The 21,690-nt window shown below is 28.2% G+C and overlaps 2 protein-coding genes across 3 annotated transcripts in view; one reads left to right on the top strand and one right to left on the bottom strand.

The window, feature by feature from the left end:
• Positions 1–13,609, bottom strand: part of LOC117172374 (mitotic-spindle organizing protein 1-like) — a 45,811-nt gene extending 32,202 nt beyond the window's left edge. The window contains exon 1 of the mRNA XM_033360233.1: positions 13,545–13,609. Coding sequence (XP_033216124.1) covers positions 13,545–13,561 — 17 coding nt within the window. The 5' untranslated portion in view covers positions 13,562–13,609. The remainder of the gene's footprint in view (positions 1–13,544) is intronic.
• Positions 13,610–13,672: 63 nt separating this feature from the next.
• On the top strand, positions 13,673–21,684 carry LOC117173497 (speckle-type POZ protein B-like). Of its 2 annotated transcripts, XM_033362124.1 has the most exons (3): positions 13,673–13,934; positions 14,030–14,189; positions 20,044–21,684. In XM_033362124.1, the coding sequence occupies exon 3, from the start codon at positions 20,053–20,055 to the stop codon at positions 21,058–21,060; it is 1,008 nt and encodes a 335-aa protein (XP_033218015.1). In that variant the 5' UTR covers positions 13,673–13,934; positions 14,030–14,189; positions 20,044–20,052; the 3' UTR covers positions 21,061–21,684. The 2 variants fall into 2 exon arrangements, with proteins under 2 accessions (XP_033218015.1, XP_033218006.1); XM_033362115.1 differs by lacking the exon at positions 14,030–14,189.
• The last annotated feature ends 6 nt before the right edge of the window (positions 21,685–21,690 follow it).

Raw genomic sequence — 21,690 nt, 5'->3', positions numbered from 1 at the left:
TTTATTCGTCTATCTAATTCCTCATCTATCTTCCCGTCCCTAGTAAATAAGCTACCAAGGTATACGAACTTATCAACTTGTTCAATTCTCTCATAATTTAATCAAATATTGCATAGTGTTTTACAATTCATAATATGCATTGGTATTGAAACAAAAGTATTTTTATTGTATTATTTTTATAATTAGAAAAAGTGTGCATCCTTTTTTAAAAAATGGGTATCAAAAATTGTATTGCAACTTAAGTCGTTTTTCCATAAATTTAATTTGCTTATTTTCAAAGTTATTTTTTACTATTTAAACTAAAAATACGCATCCTAACGTAAGGTGGTTATAAAAAAATTTAAATATATATATATATAACTTAGGCAAGTAAATTTTGTTAAATAAAATGTTCTTGTAGCTTGTGCCCTTTTTACAAAAAAAAAAAGAATTTTTAATATATTTTTATAACAAGAGTTTATAACAAATTTGTAGATATTTTTTGATTAAACAACTTTTGTCTTCTCATTTTTTTTCATCTCTTGTGTCATTTTTCCAAAATTACATTTTTTTATGTTTAATCTTATTTTGTACCGTTAAAATAAAATCTGCACGTCCTATCTAAAAATTATTAATAAAAGTTTATAAATCTTTTTTGGGTAAGCAACTTCTGTTTATTAATTTTTGTCAGACCTTGTGACGTTTTTCAACAAATTTAATTTTTTAATTTCTAATGTTTTTTTACGAATAAAACAAAAACTACGCATTCTATCAAAAAATGATTTGTAATAAATTTATAGCTCTTTTTTGGATGAACAAATTGGACATCTTTATTTTCGTCGCAGCTTGTGTCATTTCGGTAAAAATTTAATTTTTCTATTATTTATGCTGTCTTTTACGAATCAAACAAAAACTAGGCGTCCTATCAAAAAGTGAATACAAAAGAAATATAGATCTTTTCTGGGTGCACAATTTTTTTACATTCATCTTTTGTCGTATCTTGCATAGTTTGACCGCAAAATGGAATTTTTGGGTTTTCACTGTGTAATTATTTAAACAATGAATTATTGTTTATTTTCACAATTTCTAGAAATTAAGCCAGAGATGTTCACTTTTTCAAATTGGTATCCTATGCTACTTTTCGTTGAATAATTACATAATTTTTTTACATTTATTCTAATTTTTAACAAATTTATATTTCTTTAAACAATCTTTATTTTCTCAAGCAGTTATTTTTCGATAACTAAAACAATGAAATAAAATGGAAGACATAGAATTAATTACGATTTTAAAAGTATTTTTGGAAAAGTAATTATTTAAACAACTTATATTTGTTTAAACAATTAAAAATTGGTAAATGTATTCTTTCTATAAACTATACACGAAATTGCTAAAAAGTAACAATAATACGTAAAAATTTAGTTTTTTTATTTTTGGGTCATTAGTGGCGCTGCGTGGAAGACGGATTTTTACATTATCATTCATGATCGTCCAAATTTTCGATCTCTGGTTGTTAACAGATCGAAGTTTCGGCACTGACAAAATCCGAAAATCATACAATTTTGTTGGTGTCTGTCTGTATGTCTGTATGCATTGAAGGATTTTTTAAATCGAGTCAACCTATGATACACTTCTTAAGGTTCCCAAAATGAAGGTTAATTTCGTTAAGAAAATATTTCCAACCAAAACAAAAAAAAATTAGAACTCGAATACGCCACCTGGTGACAGAATCGGAAAGCCCTGAGCGTAGGTAAATTTTGACGGAAAGTATAGGCGAATATACGAAAATAATTTTTCTAACAGTTTTACAAGGTTTTTTACAGTTAAACTGGGAAAAAATAAAAAGTGATAAATATAAAGTTACAAATAAAATAAATCATCAAGTGGTTATTGTTTTTATTCTTCACTCATTTTTCAGCATTTCGAGTGAAAATAATCAAAGCAGGATCTAAATAAAAATCTTATTTTAGGTACAAATATATCAACATAACCTCAAATCTGAAAAAAGTTACTGCTATGTCATTTCAAGCTGATATAAATTGAATTTTGTATTGAAATGTCGATAGTTAATACTACATTTTAAATGTTTATAAGGGGGAAAAATTGAAGAATTTATTATTTAGACAAAAAGAGTTTTTAATTTCGAAGTTTACCAACAAAATGCAATAATAGAAACTGAAGTTTCATTTTGCACCTCTTTCCCGCAAAATAGAAGGTGTCCTGCATACAAAATTGTTTCTCCTTCTACGAAGTTTCTACATGCCGGTGTAGATTTTGTGAAATCACAAATTTCAGCTATTGCTACTTTAATTTTTAAGATTTAAGACTAATTTTCAATGTTTTTACATGAGTCTGATGAGACATCTACCTACTGTCGCCGCCATATTGCTCTTGCCACTAGTGGCTCCCTCAAGATTTCAGATCCCAATACTTCTAGAATTTTTGAAAATTTTCAGAAAAATAGAATAAAATATTTTTTTGATAGATTAGGAAATTTTATTTAAATTTGTCACTGGATATCAAATATATTTAGATACTATCTTAATTTAATTTTCTCGATTAGACAAAAATTAAAAAATTCAAGCTTTTCCAAAATTTGAATAAAAATGTTTTAAGTGTTTTAGAAATTTTTGTCAAATTTTCTGCTACACGACAAAGCGACTTGAAAATTATCCTAATGACATTTTTAAATTCGATGAACATTCAAAAAGTTCTATGCTTCTCAAAATTTTGAAAATTTTCAGAAAAAGGAAAAATTTTTTTAAATAGTTTAAGAAATATCAATCAAAATTTCTACTAGATATAAAATATATGGATTTCGAAACTATTCTTTTTATCCAAGAATGATGCAATTCTACTAAAACAGATGAATTTTGAAATCAAAAAGACAAATTTTCACCAAAAAAAAGAGTGGAAATTTCATCTAAAAAGTTTGAATTTTTAACGAAATTGTTGCATTTTATTCAGAAATATTAAATTTTTACTAAAAAATATGATTTTTTAAATAAAATATTAAAACATTTCAAAAAGTTGAATTTCTGTAAAAAAATCAGTTTACTTTTCAACATGAAAGTAGGAATTTTAAACGAAAATTAAATTTTCTATGAAAACAGTAGCATTTTCAACTTAAAAAGAAGAATAAATTTATATAAATATAAAATTATAAATATAAATATAAAATTATTAATTTATATAAATATAAAATTTATATTAAATTTATATAAATCTCTTAGAATTTCTAAAAATATCATAAAATCATTTAAATTATTTGGAATCCCTTCAAATTATTAAAATATATTAAAAAATTCCTTGGAATGTTTTAAAATATCCTATAATACACCAAATCCTTTAAAATATCTCGAAATCTTCTCAAACTTTTTAAAGCTATTTAAAGTTCCATTGAATTGTTAAAAGTACACTGAGGCCATTCCTTCAAGTGATTAGAATCTTCAACAAATTTCTTGGTATAAGTAAAATACTCTAAAATATTTCAAAAGCATTCAAGACGAGAATTAATTTATTGTTGTTTAATTTGTTGAAATAAATGTCGCTAACGTGATGCTTTCATTTTAAAAAGTGAATAAAAAGTGATTTGAGAAAAAGTTGACTGTGCGGTAGTAGGGTGGTCCAAAAATGCATGGCAACATTTTTTTTGCATGCTAGGGGGTTACGACCCCCCCCCCAATTTTTTTCCAATTCCGAAAAAAGAAATTCCCCAATTTTTTTTTAACAGGTGCCGATTTTGAATTGAAGTTTCCCATGTAAAATGCATGGGGAAAAATCACTTTTATGAGTTTTAAAAATAATTTTTTAGGGTTTGAAAAAGAGTGACGGGAAAGTACGGGGGGCCTGTAGAGAATTATTTAACGAAGAATTTCATGTATCTGACATATAAGTTTGACACCCCGAACACACCCCCACAAGTACCTGAAAAAGTACCCTTATAACAAAAAATGTCAATTCACCATGAAATCGATATTTTGAGCACTTTATTCTGGTCTGTCCGTCTGTCCGTCCGTCCGTATTGAAAATAACAAACAATTTATCCTTATGACTTTTTTCGATAAAAAGAAAATTCTCAGAGTTATAGCGTTTTCAAAATTTTTTTAATCAACCGAAAATCAAAATTTGAAGCCGAAAAACGCACGATATGAAAAAAAGTCAAGCGAAGAAAAACATTTCTTTTTGAAATCCCTACAAGATTATCATAACCAATTTTTGGATTTTCTTCAAAAATCGAAAATTCAAATTTTGATTGCACGAAAAATAATGGAAAATAAAAAATTCCATTTTGTGGACAAACTATGTAGGATACAAAAAAAGATGAATTAACAAGAATGGTTATCCTAAAAAAGATCTACAATTTCGTTAAGAATTACTTCTTGATAGGACGCGTACTTTTTGTTTTACTCGTGAAAAATAACGCTGAAAAAAGTAAAATAAAAAAAAGTGTGTGGAAAAACAAAACCTGTTTACAAATATCTGTCGGAAATCGAGCGCGCAGCGGGAGTGTCACAATGACAATGTGTACCTCAAAGCCTACAGAGCTTTGAGAAACTTAATCTTTGACTATACTTAATTAAGTAGACAATTCAGAATATGAAGAAGCATATAAATACTGCCATTTAAAAGTGATCTTTTTGATCAAGTTTCTTTCAAGCATTCCAAATGCAATCATTGGATAATTAATTCTTAATTAGTGAAACAAATGGAATTTGTTTAAATATTTTTTTCATAGAAAATTCGTTTTTTTCTCTAAAATTGTTTCCTCTTAGTCTAGTGGAATATTTATTAACATAGGTTAAATAATTTTATATTGTTTAAACAAATGTAATTTGATTACAAAATTTTTTCAAACAAAAATTTTCCTTCAAAATTATTACTATTGGTCTAGTGGAATATTTGTTAACATTAATTCATTAATTTTCCATTATTTAAAGAAATGGAATTTGTGCTAATAATTTTTGAATTAAAAATTATTAATATTTCTTCAGTGGAATATTTATCAACATTGTTTGGTTAATTAAGGAAAAAATTTTTCATAAAAACTATTACTTAAATATTACGGATAAATGAATTATTATCAAATTAATGATTACTGATAATTACTCCACTAGACCCAGAGTAATCATTTTTATTTTTAAAAAATTCTAAAAGAAATTATTTTTAACAATTTAATTTGTTTAAATAATTGAAAATTAATTAACTAATGTTTATAAATATTTTTTACTAGACCAATGGTAATCATTTAAGGACAAAAACGAATTTAAAATAATACATTAGAAAATGTTCCTTTAGTTTAAACAATTAAAAATTAATGAACTAATATTATTAAATATTCCAGTAGACTAATAATAATAATTGTAAGGGGAAAAAACATTATTTAAACAAATTCCATTTGTTGAATGATAAAAAATTAATTAAGGATAATAAATATTCCACTAGACCAATATTAATAATTTTTATTTAAAAAAAGACCGGAATACAGTGCTCAAAAGTCGATTTTATGAAGAATTAACATTTTTTGTTTTAAGGGTAGTTTACAGGTACTCTTGGGGGTGTGCAGGGGTGTCAAATCCGTGTTTCTGATACATGAAATTCTCCGTTGGATAATTCTCCACAGGTCCCCCATACTTTCCCATCACATTTTTTCAAACCCTAAAAAATTATTCCAAAAACTCAAAAAAGTGATTTTTCCCCATGCATTTTACACGGGAAACTTCAAGTCAAAACCGGCACCTGTTAAAATAAAAAATAAAAAATTACGGACTTTCTTTATTCGGATTTGGAAAAAATGGGGGAATCGTTTCCCTCTAAAACAAAAAAGCAATTTTGATTCACCCTAGTGTGGCAGTCCTGATTATTCTTGAGAAAATTTCAAACAGAAAATTTTTAAGTTTTGTAATTTTTTTATTAATATCCCAACTTTTCCTAGACAACTAAATTCCCTGAATTTCCCGTGATTTCCAGGTTTTCCCTGACCTGCGGCCACTCTTAATTATAAACTGTTAAAACTCTAAGGTTGTAATTTGAAAATTTAAATAAAGATTTTGGAAGACTTGGAGAAATGACCGGGGCATCTTTTTCTAGGCCTTGAGTCGCCACTCTGTAAATTTAACCTGAAGCCTCTAATCTAAGATTTTACCGGTTATAAAAATTAGATTAGTTTTTTTAGTCAAATTAATTACCCCAACAACCGTAATAAGACTCCAAAAGTAATTTAAGTAATGCCTGACATAACCCAATCATGTGTGTTTTTTTTTCAATTTATAAAATCTCTACACCATCTGCAGCCATATATTTATCATCAGCGCTCGCATTCGCCTATGAATTTGTTCAGAGAAGTGGAAAACTGAACCTCTGAGCTCGCTCCCGAGCACAGCCGGTTAACTAACAGACAAACTTAGATATAGAAATTCGATAACTATATATCCCCACAATCATCCTCGTCATCAAACGTCCCCCCACTCGACAGTAGTCATTTAGATAAACCCCGAAAAAACACGACTAACCGAGAATCACGAACGGTCACCACCCATCCGAGCGCTAACCGCGACCACCCACGCTTAACATTTGAGATCACGATGAATCGAGAATCACCAACTAGCTACTGCCGTCGGTTAATTTCACCGCTTAGAATTTGCCTTGTTTTCACAAGGCGCCGAAATTCCCTACATCCCCGCCTACAAGTACCTCTGTAATAAAAACTTGCAACAATGGACATAATTTAAAAATCCCTCAGCATAAACTTCTCCAAAGGCGAACATTCCAATGAATGCACATAAACGTCCTCGCCTGGAGCATAAACCATAAAAGCCACCTCTTGAAGTCTAACAAAACAAAAAAATCAAGAAAAGAGTCGAAGAAGACTGTATAGTTAGAACAGTCTCAGGGGTTGCATCCTCACAGCCTCTGATCCTTCCTTTTTGCTGGGGTGGAACAAAGATCTGCTCCACTTAGTGACCTCACCGATGGGATCCCGGTTGTCGGGGGAACGGTAGCGCTGCAGAACTGGAGTGATCGCAACCACCCCTGCAGGTCGTGAAACACACACCAGCTTCTAGTTTCACGTTCCGCGTTCCAGCCAGAAATCTTGATGGAAAAGGCCAAAAGGGAAAACCTTGCAGTCGATAATATTCTCTACTCTTCCTATCGTTGTGGAATTTGTAGATTGTAGGTAGATTTGTCGAATACGAATAAGAGTGGATCCTACGCCACTGAGGGGATACTCGGATTTCACGACATGTTTACAAAGATCCTAGAGATAAGTTGAGAATGGCTGTCCCCCTCCCCCTCCCCCCGCCCACATGTCTCCTCCATGGGTGTAAGGTGACAGCTGCCTGCGCCTGCGTTAGAGCCTGTGTGGCACAAAACTACGTGTGCAACCGACCACCACCTACAATATTCTCTGTTCCTGATGAAACGAGTCTGATGCAGGCCCGACCGGTTTTGATAAGAAACCCAAATTGGGGTTGACGTATTCCATTTTGCTGATTTTTCCGGTCTTTATTTACGTTAGGTTGGTCCAAAACCACACCTTAATGACATTTTTTTACATTAGAGGGCGTGCGCCACCCCACCATTTTTTGAGTTTCCCGGAGAAAAAATGCCTTCAAAGTTTTAGTCGAAGGCCCGGAAAAACCACAAGATTAACAGTCTAACGATTCGAGATATTATTTGAAATTCCCGGTCAACTAAAAGTAACATATTCACATTTGGCTCTGAACACAAACATTTTATTATTGATTTTAAATTTATTTCAGTTGTTTTAAACCTGCAGAGCTAAACATTAGGAAAGAAGTTAATTTTGAAACAAATATCTCAATTTTGTACTAAAAAATAACAATTTAAAAAAATGGAATAATTACACTTTTTGTAGCAAAAATTAATTTTTAACCAAAAATAAGAGTTTTTCAAGAAAGTAGTTCAGTAATTTTCAACCTAAGCAATGAAGTATCAACTACAAATGATAAGCTTTCAACTGAAATAGTAGAATTTTCAACAAAATATAAAATTATTTTTTACTAAAAAAGATCAATTTTTAATCAAAACTTAAATAATTGAATTTTAAGTTAAAAATTAATATTCAAAAAACAAATTATTTTTCAGCTAAATCTATTGAATATTCAATTGAAATTAATTAAATTTTCAGTTAAAAAATTACTTTCCACACAAAAATTACTTTCATAAAAAATAGTTACATTTTCAAAAAAGTTATAAATTTACAAATAAAATTGTAAAAATTTGACTAGAATTAATGAATTTTAAACCAGAAAGATAAATTTTTAAATTTAATAATAAATATTTGTCCAGAACAGTTGAATTTTTACAAAAAAGATTAATTTTCAACCAAGAAGATTGATTTCTATCAAAAAAGACAAAATGATTAATTTTAACTAAAATTATGAAATATTAAAACAAAGAAATTAATTTTTAAAAAATAGTTTAACTTTCAACCAAGTAATTTTATTTCGAGCCTAAAAAACTAATTGACAATTTATATGGTAAAAAATTAACTGGAATACTTAAGTTTTAAACGAAAAGAAGATTTTTAACAAGAAGATTAACTTTCAAAGAAAAATAGAATTTTTCACAAAAAAATCGATTTTTAATCAAATATGTGGATTTTTAATGAAAGATTTGTATTTTCAATTTAAAAATACAAATTGTAATCGAAATTGTTGAATTTTGAACAAAAAAAGATCAATTTTCAACAAAAAAAAAGGAAATGTAAATTTTCAATTGAAGGAATTAATTTTTTTTTTTTTTTAATTGATTGTCAACTAAAATTATGAATCTTAAACTGGAATAGTTTAAGTTTATACCAAAAAGAAGAATTTTCAACCATATAATTTTCTATAAAAAAGTCGAATCTTTCAAAAAGTACATAAATTTCCAAGTAACTAGTTTAATTTCTAAATACTAAATATATCATGTTTTAACCATATATTTGAATTTTCATCAAAAAGGTACATTTTTAACCAAAAATAGAATTGTTAAATTTTCTGTAAAAAATCTAATTCTTAACAACAAAAAGAAACGGATTTTTAGAAAAATAGTTTAGTTGCCTGCTGAAATAGTTACATTTTTAGTTTAAAAAATTGATTTTAAACAAAGTAGTTATATTTTCAAAGATGAATTTTCAATTAAAATGATGAATCTTTGACAAAAAAAATGAATTTTAAACAAAAGAGTTGAACTTTTTGAAGTACTTTCTTTATCTAAAATTTCGAAGAGGGAAATTTCAAATTTTTACAAATTCTGACTTGGAACAGAAATTCTTTTACATGTTTCTCTTCAAAATCTGAATGAATCTTTTAAAAAATGAGTAGTGTTCAATAATATGCAGTTTCAACTCAGAAACCGGAAAAAAAGTACAATTTCAAAATTAATTATTACAAAGTTGCATAATTACGGGAACAAATATTAAAACTATATATTTTTGAATTTTTCATGTCGCAGATTGAACAATAAATAATTAAAATACATAAAGTTAAATTTGTATTTATATGAAAAAATTAATATTTGTAAAAATATGCTGGCCCAAACCTATCATTGACTAAATTATACTAACTTTTTACCAGATTTTTATTCTGTAAGTTTGAATTATATGAATTCAATATTGGAAACATCCGCTAACCCGAAAAATGAATAATAAAATTATTCTTAAGAAAAAGGCCAATGTCGATAACAATTTTATTTATGTTATTTATTTCTGTTAAATGTAAGTAAAATTGTGGATTTTAATAAAACAAATGTTATTAAAATTACTTAATAATTATTTATGTAAATAATAAATCATTTTGATAAATATTAGGTGTTTAAAAAATAAACTTAAAGAGATGCTTGAGAGTTTTAGAAGAAGAGAAAGAATCATTTGGCGAACCTATAATAATATCTTCAAATAATAAAAATAAGTGCATCAACATAATAATAAGAATAATAAATTATTATATTACATAGCTGCCAAATGACTTTTTCCCTTTTTCTTCCTCTCTAAAGCATTTTTGTTGGGATTATTTTTAAATAAAAATTTTAATAACTTAAATATAATTTAAAAAGCGAAGATTTACATAGTTTAATAAAAATTATTAATATTTTTATCACTCATTTAAGATTACTTTTTAAGTTAATAAGAGGGACGAGCAGCTCGAATGACAGAAGGAAATTTACGGTACAACGCAGTCTGTTTTTCATGTCCTGCTAGAAGCTTAAAAAAAAAATTTTTTTTTAATTAAAATTAAAAAATTTTGTTTTAAATTTTCTAGGATATTTACTGAAAGTATTTTTTCATCAAATTAACAGTTTATAAATTATATCTGCAAACATTACAAAGTTATAATTAAAAAAACATATAAACCTGTTTATTTCGACAAATCATTGTTTCTTACTAATTTGTTTATAACTAAATATAGTGTACACGTGTGCCTTAAATGCATTCCTATAAGATTTTGAAACTTTAATGGACATTATTTCACTTTTTACTCGCTTTAACTTATAATTTCCCTCGTCCCTGATACAATAAAAAGCGGGGTTGCTATAAAATATCAATTTCAGAATTTACTAACTTTCCCTGACCAATTTTTCATTTCCCATGACGGTTATAAATTTTTCTTCCAAGTTAAATTTTTACCACAGAAGTTAATGTTCGACTAAAAAGATAAACTTTCAACCAAGAAGATACATTTTCAACAAAATACATAAAGTACCAACAAAATAGTTAATATTTAACTAAATAAATTAATATTTAACTCAAATGAGAAATCTTCAACAAAAAAATCAATTATCAACCAAGAAGATTAATTTTCTATCGAAAAGAACGACTTTTTTAAAAATACATTAATTTTCAACTTAAAAAATATAAGTTTTCAACCAAAGATGAAAGTTTATTTGACAGTTAAAACAAAAAGTAATTTTTAACGATGAAAAGTTAATTTTCAACAAAATTCTTTAATTTTCCACTAAATAAATTATTTGTAAACAAAAAAGACGAATTCTTCACCAAGAAGATTAATATTCTAACACATAAAAAAAATTTCCACAAAATAGTTCATTTCAATCCAAAGAAATTAATTTTAAATTATAATGATGTATCTTCAATAAAAAATATTTAAAAAATTTTGAATGTTCGTTCAAAATGCATTTCTTTTTATTGGAGATTATTAATTTATTGGATTTATTGGAGATAGTTAAGATTTTTTTTTATTAAAAATGAACTTTTGTTGAAAATTGGTCTTTTCTGGTATAATATTAATCTTCTTGGTGAAAAATTAATCTACTTGCTTGCCAATTCATTTCTTTGTTTGAAAATTTAACTGTTTTGTTGAAAATTAATTTTTTTGGATAATTAATCAATTTTTTAGCTGCCCACTTTGGCTTGAAAATTAATTTACTACTTATTATATTTCAAAATTAATTTGTTTGGTTTAAAATTAAATATTTTATTGAAAATTAATTGTGTAACTGTAAATATAATTATTCCACTTTGGGTTGAAATTTTATCTATTTAGTTGAAAATTAGACTTTTTTGTAGAAAATTCAAGTAATTGGACGAAAATTAATTTGTTTTGTTTGTAATTCACTATTTCGTTGTAAATTTGTATTTTGTGGTAGAAAATTCAACTATTTGTTTCAAACAACATTTTTTGTTTGAAGATTCATCTCTATAGTCGAAAATATAATTTCTTTGGTTTAAAATGAACTGTTTTATTAAAAATTAATTTTTTATAGTTAAAGGTTTATTTTGAAACTGTAAGTATAATTATTTTACTTCGGGTTGCAATTTTTTTTGGTTAAAAATTTATTTTTTTTTTGTTTAAAATTAATTATCTTGTTGAAAATTCGTCTTTTGTAGGAGAAAATTCAAATTTTGTTTGAAGATTCATCACTATGTTTCAAAATTATTTTTTGTTTTGTTTAAAATTAACCATTGTGTTGAAAATTATTTTGTATGGTTAAAAATTAATTTCGTAACTGTAAATATAATTATTCCACATTGGGTTGAAAATTTATCTTTTTTAGTTGAAAATTCGACTTTTTTGTAGAAAATTCAACTACTGGGACGAAAATTAATTTGTTTTGTTTGAATTAAATCATTTTTTTTTTTTTTTTTTTTGAAAATTCGTCCTTGGTGGTAAAAAAGTCAACTATTTGTACCAACAATTATTTTGTTTGGAGATTCATCACTATAGATGGAAATTAATTTCCTTGGTTTAAAATGAACTATTTTATTGAGAATTAATTTAGTATGGTTAAAAATTAATTTTATAACTGTTAATATAATTATTCCACTTTAGGTTGAAAATTTATTGTTTTTAGTTGAAAATTAAACTACTTGTTAAAAATGATTTATGGATCAATATTATGTTTGAAAATTAATTTGTTTGGTTTAAAATTAACTTTTTTATTAAAAATTAATTTTGTATGGTTAAAAGTTAATTTCGTAACGGCAAATATAATTATTCCACATTAGGTTGAAAATTCGTATTTTTCGTAGAAAATTCAACTATTTGGTCGAAAATTAATTTGTTTTGTTTGAAATTAACTACTTTGTTGAAAATTCGTATTTTGTGCTAGAGAACTCAACTATTTGTTTCAATATTTTTTTTTTAAGATTTATCACTAGTTGAAAATTAATTTTGTAACTATAAATACAATTACTCCTCTTTGGGTGTGAAATTTATCTTTCTTAGTTTAAAATTAATATATTATGTTGGAAATTCGACTATTTGGTCGAAAATTAATTTGCTTTATTTAAAATCAACTATTTTATTGATAAATCGTCTTTTTTGATCAAATGTAATCTTCTTGGTTGAAAATTCATTCGTTTGGATAAAGATTCCTCATTTAAGTTGACAACTGATTTCTTTAATAAAAAATGTATTTATTTTGTTGAAAATTTATTTATTTGGTTAAAAATTCATCTTTTTGGTCAAAAATTAATCTTATTAGTTGAAAATTTATGTTTTTGTTCGAACATTAATGTCTTTGGTTGAAGATTTAACCTTTAAGAAAAATTTATAACGGTCACAGAAAATAAAAAATTGATCAAGCCTGCATTCGGAGTGAAAAATTGGCTAATTTCAACACATTTTCAGTAAAACGGGTTTTTTGGAGTATTCGAATTAGAATTTAAAAAAATCATTGTACAGAAAAAGTATTGAAATTAGCCAATTTTTCAGTCCAAATGTATACTTAATTCAAAAAAGAATTAGGCCCTAAGTATATAACAAATATTTAATTATAGTATTTTACGGAGTAAAATGAAGAAATTCAATTTGGAGGTTAGGTCCTGGTACCAATGCTAAATATGCCGACTCTGTTTATTAAGATATCCAAAAATAAAAATACTTGAGTTTTTTAATCATATGTATAATGCATATGACATAAATAATTTTCTTAATTAATTGAAAAATTGAGGTTAAGTTTGTCTTCACGCAATTTTGTCAGTTTTTCGGTTTTTTTTTTCAATGAACACTCACATTATTCTAAAATTCTCAGGCTACTATCTGCAAAGTTTATCCTTAAACTAATATTAGTTAACTAATTAAAATTTGTAAACATACTTGTAAATATTTTCCATTGACACCTAATGCGACTTACGCATCACTCAGCTGATTTACATAGATGTTCTTCAATGTGTGCGTTTAAAATTATGACCGCGCATGCGCTTAGAGTGAACTTTTTACGTATGGTTAGTGTTTTGCTGAAACACTCCGAACTTCGAAAACGTATTCCCGTCATACATAGTTAAAAAGTTTAAAAACAATCAATTTTCATCAAGTCACTTTCATTTTTACTGAAGGATGCTGGTTTATTGTTCGACGAAATTCACAATAATCATTTATTTCTCGTGTTTATAATTCGGAGTCGTTATTTTTTTGCTAGCGACTGAGAGGTTAAGATTCCCTCCTCGTAGTGTTTACAACTTTTTTGGAGTTTCTTCGCTTGAAAAAGTAAGCTTTTGTATTGTTTTCATACTAAATGTACCCCTAAAAATAATATCAAAAGAAATTCTTGACCTGAAAAATAATTTAGCTTTTTTTTTAAGGACATTCAAAATTCTTGACGTTTTCTCGTTTGGAGCAGTGTTGTTTTATATATGATTTGGAGAAAAATATCAAGATTATAACAACATTAATTCGCAGAATATAACAGAATAATTTTTCTGGTTTCGTTTGTCGAAAAATAATATAACCTCTAAAATTCAGGTACCAAGGATTGTGATTACTTTCCGTTTTTCGTATAAAATGTTTTCAGTTTGTAAATTTTTTACATCCTACATAAGTCAAATGTCAAAATTTAAAAGAGCCGTCGACACGATAAAAATAGATCCAGTTTTGAGTTTTATGAATGATATGAATTATTAATCACTTTTACCATGGCTAAGCGCAAGAATATAGTAGTTTCTAAAATATTTTTGCACTTACACGACTTCACACGACCAGGAAAATCCCGGGAATTTAATTTAAAACCGGAAATTTACTTCTGATCGCAGAAAAATTAAAGTTTTCATTATTTTAATTTTTTTTTCAATTTATAAATGTGATGTTTACTTCATCTACAGTCGCAGATTTGTCAGATTATCTTAGTTTACTCTAATTAAATCATAATTTATTGTTTTCCATTATAAAAATTGTGAAATTTTAGTCAAATAGTTATAGTTTTTATTTTAGGGCAGGGAGTTTCCGTAAATAAGTATAATTACACTTGGAACAGGGCATTTTTCAAAAGAATTATCATTCGGATTTAGAAGAAAGGAATTAAAAAAATTCCCTCTTTGGTTAAAGACTCATTATTTTAATTGAATATTTATCTACTTTTTTTAAAAATAATTGTTGTAAACTAAAAGTTTAACTATTCAGGTAGAAAATTGAACTATTTTGTTGAAAATAATTTTTTTTGGCTTTGTAAGAATTCATTTTTTAACAGAAAATTTAACTATTTTATTCTTGGTTGAAAGTTAATATTTTTATTTAGAAATGAAACTTTTTGTTTAAAAAATTATATACTTTGTGAAAGAATTGCATTTTTTGTAGAAAATTATAATTTTAGTTGAAAAAATATCAGTGTGCTTGAAAATTAATTTATACAAATGGAAATTTGAATGTTCTTTTTTGGTTGAAAGTTGATTCTTTCTTGTTCAAACTTCAACAGTTTGAATGAAAACTTGTATTTTCCAATTGAAAACTCAAATACTTTTTTGAAATTCCACATTTTTTCTTAAAAATTGATTTTTTTTGTAGAAAATTATCTTTTTCTTTGCAAGTTAATCTTGTTTAAAAAAAATTTCGGTTAAAAATTCAAGTATTACAGTAAAATATTGATAATTTTAGTTGAAAATTCATCTTTCTGGTTTAAAATTCGACATTAATAATTAATTAATAATTCTTATATTATATTATAATTATTTTCTTGAAAAGCCTTTATATTTTGTTGAAAATATATTTTTTTCAACTAAAAGTTTAACTATTCTATTTTTTATTACAAATTGATATTTTCAGTGATATTTGTTACTTTTAGTTTACCCAAAATGTAAGCCATGAATTTGGTAGATTTTAATAGAAAATAATTGCATACAATTTTGATGGTCAATCATTACAAAAACGTTAAAAAATCTATGAAAACATTCTGAAGAGTGTTCCAAGTTTCAAGATAAATTCACAAGAATTCAAAACCAATCAAGTTAAAGTCAAAAGAATTGAAAGGAATTGGAAAAAATTGTAATAAAAAAGACCCTCTGATTTCCGTACAATTGGAATGAATAAAAATTTAAGTTGAATTTAAAAAAAAATTATATGAATTGAAAACAATGTAAAAATATGAAAAAACTTAATTGAATTTATTAAGTTCGAAACGAGATTAGAAAGTTCAAGGGAGTTCCAAAGAATTTCATGAAATGCCTAAAAATCAATTAAATCAAAACTTTAAAAACTTTAAAAAAGCCTGTGAATGAAGTAGAATTGATTAAATTTAGAAGAATTCAAGTGAATTAAATAAATTCAAGAGTTCCCGAGATTTAAAAAGAATATAAGCATGTCATTAAAATTTGAAGGAATTTAAGGGAAATTAGAAGAATTCGATTAAATTCATTAAAAATAAAGCTGAATTTAAAAACAATTTAAGTGAATTAAAAAAAGCAAAAATATGGAAAAATCCGTTTAATTGAGTGTGTTTTAAATGAGATTAGAAAAAATAAAGGGAATTCAAAAGAATCGGATAAAATGCCTAAGATTTTAATGTAAGTTTTAAAGACATTGAGATAAATTGAACAAAGACTTGTGACAAATTCATTGCTTTGAGTGAATTTAGCAAAATTCAAAAGAATTCATGTTGAATTCCAAATGAAATTGCAAAAAATATTTTTAAATCTCTTCAAATCTTCTAAACCCTATAAAATTCCTCATTTTTTTTTTAATAAGCTCTTTGAAATACATTAAAATAATCTTTTGAAATTCGTTAAAACTTTGTAAAGCTCTTGAAAATGCTTGGGAATTTTTTTGCAATACCGTAAAATATTTTATATTCTTTTTAATTCCATTCAATTGCTGAAATCTATTCAAAATTTCTGTATAATCTTTTAAATTACCTAATATATTTTAAATACTTTAAAATATTACATTTTTGTAAAGGTGTTGAAAATGCCAAAGAATTTGAAAACATACATTAAAATATTTAAAATCCTTTGATCAATTTATCAATTGATTCTCAAGATCAGTTAAATAAAAACTTTTAAAAATTAAAAAAAATCAATTGAGTTAAGTAGAATTCAATAAATTTAGAAGAATTCAAGTAAATTATTATTTTTTAAATCCCAAAGTCAGAAAGTTCACAAAAAAGTTGCACCCCCCTAGCTCGCGATGAAAGTTGTTTTTTGAACTCCTAAGTCTAAAAAAAAGTACAAAAAATCTAAAATACATATTTTTAAGTTTCTTACCTAAAATTATAAAATCCAAGACATAAATTTCAAAAATCGAGCAAAAATTCTAAAAACCGTTACAAGTTTCTTACCTAAAATAGAAGGATTGATGGGTGATCTCTTTTTTTCGATTGGCTAATATTAAATAGGTTTCCCCACCCCCTCTACTTTGTCATCAAAATGACTATGTAAATCTATAGAAACACTTTTAGGAATAAAAAAAAAATTAATTTCCACAGCCATAAAACCTATCATGGAAAAATTGGAATTTTTCTCCCGTCTTAAATTCGAAGTTTGCTCAAAGATTCCTTGATAGTCCTTGCTGCTCTCAATTTTTTTAAATATGAGACTAGAAGGTTTAATTTTCAATAAAATTTTTTCATAATATAATTTTTTGATCGAATAATTTTTGTTAATATTCCAAATATTAATTAAAATTTAGTTATAATTTTAATGTATTAATCATTTTTTCAACCTCTTAGCATTGGTATTTTTTGAAATTGTTATCATTAAATGAGTTTCTTTTAATGACTTTTAGTAGCAATCTTCAATTTTGATTTTCGCGGAAAAAAATCCGCGGTCAAACCTAGTCCAATTTTAGGTTCGTGTCACTTTGAAATTGTCAGCTTCCACATCTATTTACTAGAACATTTGTTTTATCTTTAAATAGTGATTTAAATTTTACATAATACTTTTTCGCACTCTTGAAAAATTCCTATGGTGTTAATTATCACGTGAAAATACAAAGTCTGAGCTTTACTTTGAGATATTTTCAAAAATTCTATCACCTCAACTTTCTTAAAATCCTGACTGAATAGGCAATTTCTGACAGGATTCGTGTTCAGCGCGAAAAAATCGGTAGAAAAGGCTTGTTTACTTAACAAAATTAAAATCACATAGTTTTATTCATTATTTATTGAAGACAATTTTTCGTGTTATTTGTACCAAGCTATTGAACGCATTGACTCAGAGACTGTCCAGAAAATCCACAGCATGTCGATGCATGCATTCCATAACGCACTGGACCTTGTGTCGTCTCGGATATTGATAAAAAAAATTAGCCATTATAATTTGCCATGCTGACGAAGCAAATCCTGAACCCATGTACCTTAACTAATTATGGAAAAATTAATTTTCCGTAAAAATTAGCACACGGTAAAAAACATTGAGCTGTGACAGGGAAATTATTCCTTAGTATAGCGAAACATTTAGCTGAAAACGAATGAAGGAATTTAGAAAAATCCCTGGATCCGCGAACATGAATATCTTTGATCATTTTCCATATACCAGGGATATCGTATAATCAAACCCCCAATAAGTATTTTCCTATAGATGTGAAAAAAATCTAAACTATAACTAAGTTTTGCCCCCCCCCCCCCCCTCCAACCAAATGTCTGACTACGATCCTGAGTATAGCTATAAAATAGATATTAAGAATAGGTGTCTGAAGGGATTGCTGGAAGAGCACCGGTGCATTATGGGAGCAGCGAAATAAAATGGCAACAGTCTAATCGGGAGCAGTGACAGTTCAGATTTAGTTTAGATAATTAAACGCTAATTTTACCACTTAAAATGTGCGCGAATGTTAATATTAAATAGAGTTTGTGTTGCGGTAATAATAATGTACAAGTTTTTCGATTGTGGGCGGTAACTATATTGAAATATTAAGAAACGCGAGAAAAATGACTGATTACGAGAAAAATGTATATAAAGGAACTAAATATTTAATTCAAACTAACTAGACGTTTTATCTAATCTAAGCGGACACTTTCTTTGAGTTTCTAATATTTCTCGATTCACTCGGTCGCCTCAAGACTTTTTTTTCGATCATGCATGTTCGCGGAATTAAAACAAAAAGTCAGTCACGTGATTGACGGCATCGAGCGCTTGGTCAAGAGGGGTTGGGCACCGATTAAGGACAGACACACATAATATATTTCCAATGAGTGCTCGATGCCTCCAAAAACTATGGTGTTCGAAGGAAAGAGTGAGAAGACACTATGCAATATTTTATTAAATGATGAGAGAATTGAACAAGTTGATAAGTTTGTATACATTGGTAGCTTATTTACTAGGGACGGGAAGATAGATGAGGAATTAGATAGACGAATAAATGAAGGTAAGAAGGTTATTGGTAGAGCAGGTCCTCTTATCAGAAGTAAAAATATATCAAATAAAGCTAAAATGGCAATACATAATTCTATATATGTACCGACTTTACTATACGGTAGCGAGACATGGACTTATCAAGAAAAAGATAAGAGTAAAATTAACGCAATTGACATGAGATTCATGCGCATAATATGCGGGAAAACCCTGATGGACAAAGTAAGTAACGAGATAATTCTAAAAGAATGTGGTGCAAAAGAGACGCTAGTAGACACATGGGAAAGAAATCGGTTAAGGTGGTTCGGACATGTTGAGAGAATGCCAAATGAACGACTAACGAAACAAGTGTATTAAGGTAAAGTAAATGGCAGCGTGCCCAGAGGTAGACCGCGGAAAGAATGGTTAGAATGTGTGAATGAGACCCCAGTTAGAAGAGTCATAAGAAGTAACAGAAACACGAGAGCCTGCATGAAAAAATGCATGGACATAAAAGAAGCTAGAGAAGTATGCCAGGACAGGAAAGTATGGCGGAAAATAGTTAATAAAAAGAGTGTCAGTAGAGTGAATGACGCCTGAAACAAAGACCTTGGCTACTAATGGACCCAAGTGGGGAACCTTACATCACGACTTCGTGAGGTTCTTCGCTTGGGGTGATTGCTAGAGAGATTGATCAGCAACCTGGGTCGGATCAGTGTTGAGGAACGAACGTGTTATTTACTTAAATAGCACGAGAATTCTGGATCAATCTGAAAAATCTCTATCCCTTCCACACACTACTCCTTTCCCCTATCGAGTGAGTCACTCCTACCCCGAAAGGGAAATGGCTTAATGGTGTAATAATAATAATAATATCCGCGCTGACGCAAGGTCCAGTGTCGCTGGATCAAACGCGACGGAGAGTTCAACCAAACGCGACGTGTAGCCTATGGAATCGAAGCGTCGGTTATAGATACAATTTGCGAAAATCTACCTTGAGAAATGTGTAAAATAATTACATAAATTACTCATGCACTGGAATCTCCTATTTCTGTCCACAGATCATTACCATGGAGTACTCTACAGTTTCCTACCCGAGCGACCGATCAGATCAATGCGACAAAAGACATGGCCTGACCATTCCCTTCATGATGCACGACTTCAAAACCGTAATCAGGAGCGGCAAAGAAACTCGCCTCCAGCGACGAGTTCTCTCTTTCAGCGAAAATCCAACCATTCAATGTTCCATAGACATTGACTTTACCGGCGAGAATCTCAACGCCCAGATCCAATACTTCACCACCGAACTTCCTCGTCGTTCCTACGAAATGGTCTGCACCCTTGCCGACATTAGCGATTTAAAATCTGGGAAAAAAATTTCACTCTACCACGAATTCCATCACGAAAATCTCTGGCTCTCTGTTGTCAGAGATTGGCGACCGCTCTGCTCTTTTCCGTGCATCCTCCCCAAAGTCGATCTCTACGATTTCATCCAAAGCGACTTTCGCTTCCTTCTGATGTTCAAATTCATCGAGGGTGAATACGTTGAAGTGCAGCCAACCCTGAAAACCCTCTCTTCGCTCTTTGAAAACGAAACTTTTGCCGATTTTACGATAGTTGCCCGGGGCAAAGAATTTAAAGTTCACAGGGCAGTTTTGGCAACAGCCTCTGCAGTTTTTGAGGCGATGTTTTTGAGTCAAATGAAGGAACAACAAGAAAATCAAATGAGTATAGATGATATAGAACCGGATGTTATTAAAGAGATGCTTCGGTTTGTTTATACGGGGGCAGTTCATAATATAAAAGACCACGCGGAGAAACTTCTCATTGCTGCTGATAAGTACAGACTTGAGAATTTGAAGGGATTTTGCGGTAGGCAATTGAGCAAGTCGATCGACGCCGAGAATGTAATGAACGTTCTTATTCTTGCCGATACTTACCGTGACAGTACGTTAAGACAGAGTGCCTTGAAATTTATTAACAAAAACCTTAAGGCCATCCTTCAAAAAGACGACAATGTGGATGTATTGACTAGCAGGCCGGATTTCGCGGTTGAAATTTTACTGAATATTGCCTAAAAGTTAGACAATTGATTTTGTACATTTTTTCGGGGATTCATTTTATGGTGCGAGGCTCGAAATTTCAGGGATGAATTTTCGAACAGGGGTTTTGTTCAGTGGTTCCGATTTTTAAGACTGCAAGCGTTATATTTTGAAATGCTTTTTGGAAGTCTTGGAAGTTCCAAATTTTTAGGACTTTGGATTTCTGTCATATTCAAGAAGTTTGAAAATGAAAAAGATGCAGCGTTTTCTTTTTAATTTTGAAAACATCACATATATCGCAAAGTTCTACATAATATTTACGAATTAGAAATTTGTAGTCTACTCTTTAAAGTCTAGTCTTTACAGGCTGTCGTTTGCGATATTGGAGTTTTAGCTTAATCTTCAGCAGAAAGGCGAGATTTTTTTCCTTATACACAAAACTTATCTCAAGTTCCATTTTTAGTATTATTTTTGGAAAACAAAAATTGTGATTATGTTTTAGGAAATCCTTAGAGATTCAAATTTTCGAAAATGTTCATGCATAATACATATTTCGTAACAAGTCTTAATCGACGTGAGTGGAGGAATTTAAAATATGGAAAGTTGTATATAAAATGTATTTATTTGTAAGACAATTTCGTGTGAAACTCGCACTGTATACATTAT

The sequence above is a fragment of the Belonocnema kinseyi genome, chromosome 1, assembly GCF_010883055.1.
Source record: "Belonocnema kinseyi isolate 2016_QV_RU_SX_M_011 chromosome 1, B_treatae_v1, whole genome shotgun sequence".
NCBI classification, from domain to species: Eukaryota; Metazoa; Arthropoda; class Insecta; order Hymenoptera; family Cynipidae; genus Belonocnema; species Belonocnema kinseyi.
Note: the sequence above shows the minus strand (reverse complement) of the source record. Positions and strands in the feature narration are given on the sequence as shown.